This window comes from Tenrec ecaudatus, chromosome 13 (assembly GCF_050624435.1).
Source record: "Tenrec ecaudatus isolate mTenEca1 chromosome 13, mTenEca1.hap1, whole genome shotgun sequence".
Lineage (NCBI taxonomy): Eukaryota > Metazoa > Chordata > Mammalia > Afrosoricida > Tenrecidae > Tenrec > Tenrec ecaudatus.
Genome location: NC_134542.1, coordinates 1,358,954 through 1,371,808, shown reverse-complemented (window position 1 = coordinate 1,371,808; position 12,855 = coordinate 1,358,954). Strand labels below are relative to the sequence as shown.

Here is a 12,855-nt window from a genome sequence, read left to right as displayed (position 1 = left end):
GTGTGTAGAGTATTAGCACTTGTGTGTGCGTTGAAAATATGCCCTTGTACCCAAGACTGTGAGTGTGCACATGTGTGTGAGAGTGCGCATCTGTGTCAATGTGTGTGTGCTTATGTGAGTGTTGCTTATGCACACGCCTGTGAGGGTGACTATGAGATCCTGTGTGCAAGTGAGTGTGTGCATATGTGAGCACGTGTTAGTCTTCATAACTGGGAGCATGGTTATATGCACTTCTGTGCACCTGTATGCTCGTCAGTGTGTACATGTGTCAGGTTAGACTAGTACTCATGCCCATGTGTGTATGTGTGTGAGCGTGATTGTGCATGGGAGAGTGTGTGCATTTGTGAGTATATGCTTGTACCCAAGCCTATTAGTATGTCCCTGGGTGTAAGAGTGTGTTCACCTGTGTGCTTATCTATACTCACACCTGTGAGTGTGCCTGTGTGAGTGAGAGTGTGCATCTGTGTCTGTAAAACTGTTACTGTGTTCTTGTACCCAAGCCTATGTGGGGGCATCTCTGTGTGAGAGTGTGCCTGTGTGTGAGTGTGTGCCTCTGCGTGTACATGTGTGTGATTCTACTCAAGTCTGTGGGTGCTTCTCACAGTGGAGTGTGCACCTGTGTCTGACGTGGGTGAGTGTGTGCTTGTACTCATGTGTGAGGGTGCATCTGTGTGTGACAGTGTCCCAGGTTTGGAGGGCATCCCTACAGCCAGGGTGGTAGAGACAAGGGCTGAGAGGGGATAAACCCTTTGTCGTGGATGGGACATTGTGTCCCCCAAATGGGCGAGCTTGTGTGACCCTGGTTCTCAGTGTTCTGACAACTATGCAGTGGGTCCCCATCGCCCATGATGTGAGCAGCAGTGAGCGGCCCTGATCTCATGGAGGGACACTCAGGGGGACGCAGGACCCTGACTCAGGCCACAGCCCTCATGCTCTGTGAAGTTCCTGGACCCCCTCGAATCCTACAAGCGAGTAGAGGAGAGGGAGTGAAGAGGAGGAGGGCCGCGCTACACCCAAGAAAGAAGAGCTGGAAGCCAAGTGTGTACTTTGGGCGCAGGGTCCCTGTGCTGAGAACCTCCTAGACCAGTCAACCTGAGGGTCATGACCCCTTTGGGGGGTGGAACAACCCTTTCACATGGGTCACCTAATCCATCAGAAAACACACATTTCCCACAGTTGGAGGTCACCACAACATGAGGGGCTGTATTAAAATGTCACAACATAAGGAAGGTTGAGATCCACTGTCCTAGACCCTGGAGCAGCAGTGAGGCCACTTTCAGAGAGAGAAAGCCCCCACCCCCCACCCCCCAGACAGCAGCTGCTGCACTGGGAGAGAATGAAGCTCTGTGTGAGGCCACCGGCTGAGCTCCTCCTGCTGCCCCAGCCCCCTGGGACAAAGCACACACATAGGGCATTATGGGTGACTCTGGGGAACCCCAGCAGGACAGTGGCATGCATCCTCCAGCTCCCACCCATGGGAGCCCATCCCCCTTGGGGATGTGGCAGGTGGGGATGACAGTCACCCCAGCTAGCGCGAGTTCACACAGAATGTCCACTGTGCATGAGGATGTAGTCAGAATCCAGATGACCCCAGGGAGAGAACATGGTGTCAGGAGGCAGCTGCACAAGGAGAAAGGTGCCCAGAAAGGGAGGCTTCTGCCCAGAAACCCTGGGAGCTCACCTCCACAAACATCTTCAGACCTGTCATTTCCCCTGCCTGCCAGCTGCAGCCCCTGACATACTTGGAGTACACATGGAGGCAGAGGCGGGTTTTGGAAGTCAGGACACAAGGCCTACACCCTGCTGTTCTCCCACAGGTGTCTGGACAGAGTGAAGACGGCCGGACGACGCCTTCAGAACCAGGTCCTCCCCGGTCATGGTGCCGCAGTTGCCACAGGGGGCCCAGGGAGGACCAGCCTTTGGCTCAGAGGCCTTGTCTTGTGGGGGGGCTTGGGGAATGCATGGCCTAGGCCTCACATCGGGCTGAGCTCTTATCTGGGGAGGGCCTGGGGCCTGTTCTAGCATGTGGGAGGGCTACACACATTGGGCCCTCTCCACTCTGACTGATCCCTTGCTGTCCCCCATGGCTGGTTTCGAGGGCTTGTGTGGACATTGAGGGCTTCTGTCCTCAACACAAGCTGAACCCCAATCCTTCCTCTAACAGTCACCCTGACACAAACCCAAACCCTAATCCTCTGGGGACAGAAAGGCTTCTGTCCTGAGCACAAGTCCTTAATGCCAATGCTACCCTAACCCGGCACAACATGGGCCCTGCCTGGTTTGCTCACCCCTGGATGCCCCGTAAGGGGGCTCCGAGGTCCTCTGGACAAAGAGGGCTGCTGACCTTCCCACAAGCTCGGGACTCAGCCGCAGGACACTTGGGGCTGGCTTGGCCCCTCCCAGCACCAGTGGAAGGCATCCCACAGGAATGCTAGGGGTTAGCACGAGTAAGTGGTCCCCTACCACCCACGCTCCCTTCTCCTCTGGAGCCTGCTTGAGGCCCCTCCTCACCCTCAGGACAGAGTGGAGTCAGCACATCCAGATCTGCTGTGAGCAGGAGGGCCTTGCAGGTGGGGGTGGGGCTGGTCTCTGGGGAAGAGATAGGTCCCCCAGTCTCTGAACCCAGAGAACCTGGAGCAGACCGCTGTCCGGCCTTGCCACTGACAGCGTGCACGTGCGGGACAGCCTGAACCTCACGTCTCCCTTCAGGGGGGCAGGACCTGACCGTCCATGGGGGAGGCAGGGCCCGTGGGAAGGTGCCGACAGGTGGGCGCACTGGAGGCCTGGCCTTCCCCTGAGATGAGGCAGGACTTGCCCTGCGGGAATCGGCTGGAGAACAGCCTTCTGCCAACGGTCAGCGCTGCCCCAGCTCCCGGCCGCGTCCTCCCCTCGGGCCACCCCCGGACTGGGGAAACAGGAACACTACTTTTTTAGCCCCAAGATGAATACGACCAGACGCTTTGAGCGGGGACTTGCCACAGGCCGCCGGGCACGTGACAAGAACTGTAGCAAAGTCTCCCTGGAATGAAGAACGGGGCTGGGGGCTCTTCTCATACAGTCCCCTCTGCCTCAGCGCTCTCTCTTCTTGGTCACTGCCAGGCCCCTCTGGTCCCTGGCTCTCACACCAGGGGGCAGTCCCAGACTGTGGGTCCTGGGTTGGTGCCCAACCTGAGGCTCCCTGTCCCATCAACCCCCCTGCTGCCACCAGTGTTCAATAGGGTCAGGCGGTCTGGCCTGCGCACCCCTCACTTCTCCCCACCCAGACTAAGAGCCGCGCCTTAAGTGGAACCTTTTTCCTAACCCAAACCCAAACCCTAACTCTAACCTTATCTACAGCACTAACCCTAACCTGATCCCTAATACCTAAGCTCACAATCCTAAATTCTGACCCTAATCCTGTACCCTATCCCTCCCCCTCTCCCGCCACAGTGCAGCTTGGCTCCTGGTAGGTTTCAGTTCTCTGCAGGCCAGTTCCAGGAAATGACCCGTCTCTCCCTCAGTTCTCAGAGGTGGCCTGAGGAGGGCTCTGCCTCCCCAAACCCAGTCTGTCAGTCCTGATGCAACTCCCCAAGGGGCTCCAGGGTACTGTCCTGCATGGTCTCAGGACACTGGGATGCAGTGTGGGCCCCTCAGCATCCTGGACAGGGCTGCTTGACCCCGCTGTAGATGGAGTGAGGGGCACCTGGCTCAGAGCTCCTGATGGGGCCCAGGGACCCTCTAAATGCGCGAGAATGCTCTCTCACGGGAGTCATGCCCACACTACTGAGGTCTCATATCCCCACCCCCACCTTCCTGTGTTCATGTCCCAGGGCCAGCAGCAGGGTCCCCAGTCCTGGGGGGTGGCGGAAGGGGAAACAGAGAGGCTGCCTTATTCCTGATGTAATTTTGACAGAAGCAAAGGAAAAGGTCCATGAGACACAAACTCAGAGCACACAGAAACAAGGCAGAGAGGGTCTTCCGGAGGGCCCTCCTGGCACAGGGCCAGAGGACCCTTCAAGCCCCAGCCCCCAGCGGTTCCCCACCCAGAGGGACGGAACACGGTGGGAAGTGGGGTCTGTCAGCCTCATCTGTGAAAGGCTGTGTCACCCCAGACCGTCATGTCCCCCTGGCCTGGTTGCCACAGCGTCCCCTGGGAAGGCTGGCGGGAGGCTGACAGGAGCATCAAGCAATAAGGGGTCCTTGAATGTACCCCGAGACAGGTGGATCCCAGAACAACCAACTCTTCTTGGACAAGTTTATCCTCATGGAGGGCCCTAGAGGAGGGGCATCAGTGACCCAACACAGAGATTCAGTGTGACATCGTCCTAGTTTAGCTTGTTTATTTGTGTAGCATCTCTTATCTTCAGTTAGTGACTTTCTGGCTCAGAAAAGGTGTCGCTTGCCCCTGGGATGTTCTCCCAGTGTCCCAGGCTCACACTCAGGCACCTCAGTGAGGGCTTCACGTGGGCTCAGCTCATTGGGAAGGGGTCCCGCTGGCCGTGCCGCAACATGGCAATCCTTCTGGTGGTACATCAGCATGTATGCGGTTCTGGGGAAACCAGGAGAAACAAGTGGGGCAAGGAAGAGGATGGGGTCATGAGCATTTGGTCAAATGGCTGGGGCATGTTGGGAGCCGGCAGGACAGTGGTCTCGACCCAGGGGTCCTTAGCGAACCTCTTGCCCCAAACAGGGGAGTCCTGTGCCTGCAGGTGCAGTGTTGGCTCAGAGGATGACCTGGGCTGGGCAGACCCTCTGCTCGCCCCCAGCGGTGAACCAGGAGACCAATCTGGTCCTGCCCTCAGGCCATGCTCACTGGTCATAAGTCGGGACCCCCACTATGCACTTTCTACCAAGGAGCACATGGATGCTGGTCTCTGGCTGCTCAGCCCCACCCCCAAGAGTCCCAGGAACACAGGTTGGACCTACCTGCTCTCAGCAGGGTGTGTGGTGAGCTGAAACAAAGGAGGAGGATGGGCTGGAGAAGAATGCTCTGCTGAGGGGTCATGCACCTCCTCTCACCCAAACAGGCCATGTGGGGACACTTGCAGAGACATAAGAAGGGCAGATGGCCCTTACTTGGGCCACACAGGGTTTGGCACGGTCTTCTCATACTTCAGGGGGCTGCTCTTGGGGTCCCCAGGAGAAGAATAGCTGAGTGTAATGGGGACCTGCACTGCAGTGCTCAAGATCCCCACTAGGAATGTGGGGTCCTATTCCCTCTCTGAGGAATGTTCAAGGAGTCAGGGTACCCCAACAACCTATGCAGATACACCTTGGGGGGTGGGGTGAGGACACCCAGAAAGGACCAGTGTTGGCTCCTCCTTAGCGCTGGTGGGGCTGCGTAGCTCCCAGTGCTGTGTGTCAGAGTCAGGAGCATAGTAGCCAGCGAGCATGGCATACACTGGCTCACAGGAAGCAAGGCAGGCTCAGGCTCATAGGACTCACTAAATGGGCAGTGTCACTTTCACCCAGGCATAATGTGGGGAAGGGAGTGGATGGGGCACACACACTCGTCAGTGAGCACAGGGCTGCCCGTGTGCACCCAGCTCACTGGCTGCTCCGTCCCTGGCACAGGCCGCGCCCGGAGACTCCGCACCTGCAGGGACACTCCCCAGTCTTCCCAGGCCGTGTCCTCCAACACCTGGATGCCCTCAGCTCCCAGTTCAACAGATTCTCCCTCCCCTGCCCCTACCTGGTGGGCTCACTCTGAGCCTGGAGGGTCTGCAGGTCTGTCTGAGTCTGAGGAAACTGGCTGGGTGCCTTGCACACTGAGACCCCTTAATTCCCAACATCTGCATGCAATGTCTACCTACACCCACAAGGCACCCTCAATGTGGGGTGAATTTGGGAATAAACCCCCTCCACAGGAGGAACTCAGAGTCCGTTGGGCTTGCCCGACACCGCACAGCCAGCTGAGGGCACAGCTGGGATTGAGCACCAGGGCCCAAGAGCTTCAGGCCGTTGTGCACCGCACAGCACCTCGTGCCCATGCTGGGGGATGCCCTGGAAGGGATATTTGTGCAGTCGGCCTGTGCCAGCATTGCTGCCTGAACAGCTTAGGCCAGCACAGCCGGTGTGGGGCACAGTGCGCGCTTACCTCCACACTGTGATCTGAAAACCTGTACCAGCGATGGTCCTCGGAAGGCTTTATGTCCGCCACGTAATGCCCTCCTGTGACATCCCCGAAATGGTGACAGACGGCAAAGAGGTCATAGGACTTCTTGTCCTGGAGAGAGAGCCACAAGCTCTAAGCCCCAAGCCTGTGAGTTGGTGGGAGACTAAGGGACACCGCTGCCTTCATCCTCCACCACCAGGCCCCTCCTCTGCCTGCCCTGCACCCAGAAGCACAGTTCCTGCTTCAGGCCCCTCAGGTGACAGATCACAGGTTGTCCCTGGGGATGAGCAGAGGGTGGGAAAGAGAGAGAAAAAGAGTGGGATATTTCAGGTTTGCTGCTTTGCCTCCACATCTGTGATAAGCACCTCAGTCTGGAGACACTACAAACAGAGAAGAGATCAGCTCACTGAAGCGACAGTCCTATCTGGGACTTCCTACTCCTCATCGCATGGAACGTCAGCTGCGCCCAGCCTCCTGAGAGAGAGCCTCTTCTGCTCACAGAGCGCACACAATCTCTCCTGCTGTGTCCACTGCACATTCCCACCTCACCACTGAATGCCGAAAACAGCTCTCGAGAGTTGGAACATGTAACTCAAATGACAAGGGGTGGGAACCTGCCAAGAAGTAGCCCCATACGTGATGCCGATGTCGGAGACCAGGACTTCAAAGACCTGTCATGCACATGTTAAATGTGTAAGAGCATGAGGCTCTGGGGGGCTGATTAGGGGGCATGTCAGCAAGGACAGGGAAACCTGGACCGAGAACAAATGAAGTTCTGAGAAATATCATATGTGAGACTGAATCCACGGGACGGATCTAAGAGCACAACAGACAGAGCAACAGAAAGCACCAGTGACTCACAGCTCAGTCCACGGTATCCAGATGGGAGGGAGTGAGAGAGAATGGAAGAGAGAGGGAGAGAGAGAAAGAGAGAGAAAGAGAGAGAGAGATATCGCTAGTCGAGGGTCAGACACCTATGGGACAATTACAAACATGAGAAATTCCTGAAAGGCCGACCAGAAGCAGGAGCTCAAGGCCCACCCACACTGCAGCCCCCAGGAAGTTCAAGACAAGCCCACTCTGGTTACATTATGATCCCGCTGCTGAACCCCAGAGAGAAGGAAACAGAACACTAAGAGAGTGGGATAGAGGGGACAGTGCAGCCCGGGAGCTACTGCAGCCTTTTCATCAGAGGAAAGATGACCAACAAGGATGGAAAGAGCCCCAGACCCCAACTGAGGTTCCCGCTGAGCCTGCACCTCACTCAGAGGGACCAGAGCCTCTTCTCTGGAGCTCGGCCCTCCCTGACCTGTAGGGCTGGGTCATGTGGGGCCAGAGGCCACCAGTGAGCAGGTGGGTCACAAGAGACCCCAGCTCAGCGAGGTCAGCCCTTGTGCTCCGTGTGTGGCCTTCAGGCATGTTGGAGCAGTTTAGGGACACCCTGCCCCTCCCCTCTCTGCTGTCCCTGAGCCTGGGCTGGGGGAGTGATCCTCCTCAGCACCGCACTGGGTTTTCCACAATCAGATTGAAAATGTGCTCCCCATCCATCCCTCATGGCTGCTGAGGGAGAGGAGTCCCCAAGGACAGGGGCTGCCAGGCCGGCTCCCGCGCTTGAACTGGGCCAGGGCCCTGGTCAGGAGGCAGCCCGGCAGTGCAGGCATGTGCAGTCCCAAGTCCCCACTTACTTGAAATGGCAGGCTCAGCATGTCCGGCACAGCTACGGGGTCCCACTGCTTCCTGAGGCGACCCTGGTGGAAGGTGCACCTCTGCAGGAAGATGACCAACACGCGGGGCAGGCTCCGCAGGCAGAGTGTCTGCACAGTCAGCACAGTGCTCCTCAGCACAGCCGCCCGCAGACGCCCTGCTGCTCTGGCTCCTCCAGCCCCCTGCCACTGGGGCCAGGTTCCCTGAGTGCCTGCAGCCCCTACCCAGTGTCCTCAGCCTGCCTGGCAGGGTCCCCGCAGCTGCCTCTCCCTGGGAAGGGTGGGAATGGAGGATCGCTAGCCCTGGGTACAGACCAGGGTGCAAGGAGGGTCCCCAGGGCTTGCTTCCTTGAGGGGCATCTTCAGGAACCCCAGACCCCAGGACAGCCACCATGAACGTGCAGAAAGGCAGGGGGCTCCCTGGATGCCTCCCCCTCGGGCTCCAGAGTCCCTGAGAACTCGGGGGCTGCTCTCCAACCTGACACTGGCTGTGACACCCTCGTGTCTCTTCTGGGGGGACCCTAGTACTGCTCTGTGTCTGTGTTCAGTGGGGATCTGCAGACATGTTTGGTCAGTGTGTGCAGGGCGCCGAGGCCGCTGCCTGAGGCATGAGGGTACCGACCTCTAGTACCCCTCCTTCGCAGCCCCTGGTCCCCGGCCAAGTTCAGGTAGCCATGGGGCCAGGCAGAGCAAGGGTCCAGGATGCACTGCCAGCTGCTGCCCCTTTAGAGGGGACACCCAGGAATGAGCCTGAGCTGCCCTATCACAGGGCTCTGCCAGCTTCCAGCAGGGCCTGCCCCAGCCCTGACTGCTCCCTCTGGGGTCCGGGTCAGACACTGCAGGCACCCGGGCGCCCCTGCTGCAGCTGTGAGTCGGACAGGCTGGGTCCTGCTCTGACTGGGACCGGCCGCACTCACCGAGCAGGAGTCCTCTTTGTGGTCACACTGCTCACAGAAGTACTGGTTGTCCCCAGTGAACCACTCCTCCTGGAACAGTCCCTCCACAGCCTTGTCCTGGGGACCAGAGGGCAGCTCCAGCAGGGGGAGGAGCCCATGAGGCCCCTGGGCAGAAGCCAAAGGCTCAGCTGAGGCTACTCATGGGGTGCCACAGCAGGGCCCGTGTCTCCTCATGTGACCTCTGCCTGTGGAAGCAGGGGCACCAGGCTGGGACACCTGGGAGAAGCATTGTCCCGGGAGGTGGGGTGTGTGAGACAGGGCAGGAGTAGCGGGGTGACCCTCACCAGGGAACAGGGTGTGCCCGAGGGTCCCTGTGGGACAGGCACCACCAGGAAGAGCCGGGCTTCTTCCAGCCCAGTCTTGGTCTCACAGCCCTGGCACTGGGTGACTTGCTCCAGGGTCATCTGAAAGAGCTGAGAGGGAGCGTCCACTGATTGTGGGCAGCAGGACACTGTGGCCACAACGTGGGTGCAGGGCCACAGGGAGGGGGCACTCTCCCCACATTCCTGAGGGTTTTCTGACGCTCACCCAACCTCGGGCCCTGCCCACTCGGCTGCCCACTCCCATGTTCTGAGCCTGCAGCCCCACTATACATCCCATGGGAACAGGGCACAGGAGACCAAATCTGAGGGTCTCTGTGTCCTGGCCCCCATCCCTGTGACACCAGCTCATTCCTTCCTTTCCCAAGTGCCCCCACGAGGCCCTTGTCCACCTCTGAGGGACCTCCTCTCCTGGCCTTAAGCAATGTCCTCTGACCACCTGGAGGTGGACTCTGAGCCCTTGTCCCTTCTCTATCTCCCTCAGGGCTTCCCTCAAGGCCTGCCTTCCAGGTCCCTCTCCAGGCAGGGCCACTGGCTATGTCCTAGGAGTTGCTGGGCTGGCTGGTGGGCTCACAAACCCTCTTTGTGCCTACTGTCCTGGGATAACTGGCACCCCAACTCTGCCCAGAGCCCCTAGTGCTGCGGCAGCCCCATTTCACGCCTGTCATCTGATCTGTTCCAGACTTTCGTCCCCACCATTCCACCAACAGGTGAGACCACCTGCCCTCCTCACAGGTGGGTCCACTGCAGCTCCCTAACACTCAGAGGGTTTTTTCTACCTGTCTGTCCTCTAGGAAGTGACCCAGCATCCTCATCCTGTTTCTCAGCTGGAAAAGCAGGGGCTCTGGGTGCTCATGGTTGTGAGCGGAAGGGATGGGAGGGAGCCCCTGAAGCCTACCCCACTCCGAGCCCCCACACCTGCCCCAGCTTCTTCTCCTCAGCAGCCATCCTGGTCAACAGCATGTGGAAGAAGGACAGGGCATCCTCCTGGGAGTGCACTGCCAGACAGGGACAGGGATAGTATAGGACAGGGTCCTGGCTGAGACCCTGCCCCGCCCCGACCCCTGATCCTCTGCCTCTCCACTGCCCCAGTCTCCCCAGGGTGGCCTCCCCAGCAAGGTGCAGGTGGGAATGCTGGGCACAGACAGGCAGTGCTGGAGCTAGTGGTGAGAAGGGCAGCCCGGGCAGGGACCAGGGGCTGTGGGGAGCAGCCCCAGCTCTGGGGTGCCTGTCCCGCCCAGTCAGCTCTCACCATCCCTGAGCCCTAGGCAGCGGGTGATGGCGGTGGTGGACACAGGTCCCTGGTCCTCCTGCAGGGCCTCAAAGAGCCTGCGCAGCTGTGTGATGAGGCTGGACTCTCCCTGGTCCTCGCATCTGCAGGGGTCCAGAGAGAAAACAAGGCCAGGCTCTGCTGAGAGTCCCTGCAGGGCGGCCACCAGCCAGGCCTGTCTCCTCAGACCCTGCGGGGCTACTTCCACCCTCTGCCTCTGTGGGACCAGGCCACCCAGCTGCAGTCAGCCAGGGACTGCTCCTGGCCTCTTCTAGGCAGGGGGTGGGGGAGAGTGCAGGCCCTGGGGTCTCAGAGCAGAGCTGGAGGACCCTGCAAGGGAGGAGGAGCCCTCTCTACTGCCACTCACCTGGTGGCCCTGCTGGGAGTTGAGGTTTGAAGGAGCCAGACCCAAGTGACCTGTCCCTCTCAGCTAGAGGTCCAGCCCACCTGGTGGCACAGACTCATCCCCATAGTCCTAAACCTGCCCCCTTCAGAGCTGGAGAGAGCACTGGTACCTAGAGGCAGCAGCAGCACTCAGCTCCATCCTCACTCCCTGCCTGGAGGAGTCAGTGCCCACTCACAGCACCCCTGCAGGACTGGGTGAAGCGGCCCCTGGGGGTTCCCCAGACTCTCACTCTAGGGAGTAGAATGCCCTGCCTGGTGGTTTCAACCTGCTGACCGTGGGCTTAGCAGCAGCACAACAGATAAGCACTAGGGCACAGGGCTCCTGGGGTCTGCTCTGGGGGGGCCCTGAAGCCGATATGCCAGGTGATGTTTGAGGACCAGGGGTCCTGCAGCCCCCCACCCCTCAGAGCCCGTTTGCCTGTCCCTCCTCTCCCCTCCCCGAGGCTGCCCCACCTGCGGACAGCGTCCCGGAGCTCCTGCGTGAAGAAGAAACACTGCAGGATGCTGTTCAGGTAGCAAGTGGCACCCTGGTTGATGAGACCTGCGTACCCTGCAGAGAGGACCACGGGGTGGGGTCAGCTGCAGGCTCAGGCAGATGAGGTCGGTCAAGGGCCAGCCTGGTGATGGGGGCTGGGGCAGGAGGGAGGGCTAAGGTCACCCCATGGCCCCTCTAGCTGCTGAACCCCAGTCTAGACTGGTCCCTTGGTCGGGAGACTCACCTGGGTGCTGGTCTCGGATCTTGTGGTGACCTTTACCCTGACCTTTCTGCCCAGTCTTCTTTTGTCTGCCTGCCCCCTGGTGTTCCCCTGAGAGGTACTTCCAAGAGCCTGACTGTCCCTTCTTCTCATGGTGCTGGTGGAAGGCGCAGAAGCAGTGCCACTTCATGAGTCCCAGGAAGGGCAGCCTTTGTGCTTGTAGTTCAGAGCTTGGTGATGCTCCCGGTGGGCCGCAGGATGAACTGGAAGCTGGCCTCAGAGTATCTGTTGGAGCTGGCCTCTGCCTATCCTAAAGTCCCTTCCTGCAAGGGCAGCCTGCTTTTCCTTTCCTGGAATGGGAGGGACCTGCAGTCCCAGAGGTCTGGCTCCTCCCTGGGCCCCAGCAGTCAAGCTGGGAGTGGACCAGCCTGTGAGAGCCAGCCCCCACAGCCCCGCCCCCACCAGCTTACTAGGAGGAAGAGGGTCAGGGGGCAGCACATCCTGTGTCAAGGCAGTGCCTCCAGCCCATCCTGGGGCAGAGAACAGGGGTGCCTTACTGGCTTCTCTGCCTCCTTCTGATCCCCATATGGGCAGCCCACAAGTCCGCGCTGCCCAGGGAGACCCCTTAGAGGGGACCTTTTGCAAGTCCTGCCTTCTCTCCTATGACGTTTTTGGTGCAGTGGGGGCCAGGTACAGCCCTTCTGCCCCCTCTCCTGGCTGCCCAGCGCCACCTTCCGGGCACAGGCAGGGACGGCCTGAAGGCTCCTCTAAGCAGAGGCGGGGCCCCAGCTGACTGGCAGCAGGCAGGGCCAGGCCACCCAGATGCTCTCTCTGGTGAAAGGTTCACTTGGGTCTCTGGTCCACGTTCTGCTCAGCATTCGGCTTTGCTCCCGCCGGCCTGGGGGCGTTGGGACTCCATCCTGAGAGGAGTCTTTGCAGGACAGATGTGCCTTCCACACCACCCCAGGAGCCTCTTCTCCAGGACGCCTCACCAACAGGAAGCCTATTTCAGGGCCGTCCGGCCCATCGAGGACTCCTCCTGGTCCACGCCCTTTATTTCTGTCTGAGAAACCCTTGCCCACCCAAAGCCGAGAAGAGTCTCTCCTAGAACGCTGACGTCCACCGTCCGGTAAGGGGGTGCGTGGTGTGAGGGAGGGTGAAGATCATGTCACCCGGCAGGCCCCGCCCTGCACATCTGGTGGTTCCGTCCCAAGAGAGCAAGATCCCCTGGGCGCATGAAGGCACACTTGCTGTGTTTCTGAGACTCGGCTGTGGCAGGGTGGGCACCCAGAGCCCGCATCGTCTGGTCACCTATGTCAGCTCACAGAGACCAGGTGGATGCTGCGTGTTCTTCTCACAGTCATGGGAAAGGAGACTGAAGACCAGGGCTGTGCTGGAAATTCCCGAGGGTG

General features: G+C 59.6%; 1 protein-coding gene across 3 annotated transcripts; it reads right to left on the bottom strand.

Moving 5' to 3' along the window:
• Positions 1-4,303: 4,303 nt before the first annotated feature.
• Positions 4,304-12,438, bottom strand: LOC142423861 (uncharacterized). 3 transcript variants are annotated; one of them, XM_075528985.1, is made up of 10 exons: positions 11,468-12,435; positions 11,202-11,298; positions 10,326-10,447; positions 9,992-10,071; positions 9,038-9,166; positions 8,715-8,810; positions 7,780-7,908; positions 6,077-6,205; positions 4,906-4,931; positions 4,304-4,528 (listed from the first exon to the last, which is right to left on the bottom strand). In XM_075528985.1, the coding sequence occupies exons 1-10, from the start codon at positions 11,631-11,633 to the stop codon at positions 4,363-4,365; spliced, it is 1,140 nt and encodes a 379-aa protein (XP_075385100.1). In that variant the 5' UTR covers positions 11,634-12,435; the 3' UTR covers positions 4,304-4,362. The 3 variants fall into 3 exon arrangements, with proteins under 3 accessions (XP_075385100.1, XP_075385103.1, XP_075385102.1); XM_075528987.1 differs by having other exon boundaries at positions 4,373-4,528; positions 4,906-5,020; positions 11,468-12,438; XM_075528988.1 differs by lacking the exon at positions 7,780-7,908 and having other exon boundaries at positions 11,468-12,437.
• Between the last annotated feature and the right edge of the window lie 417 nt (positions 12,439-12,855).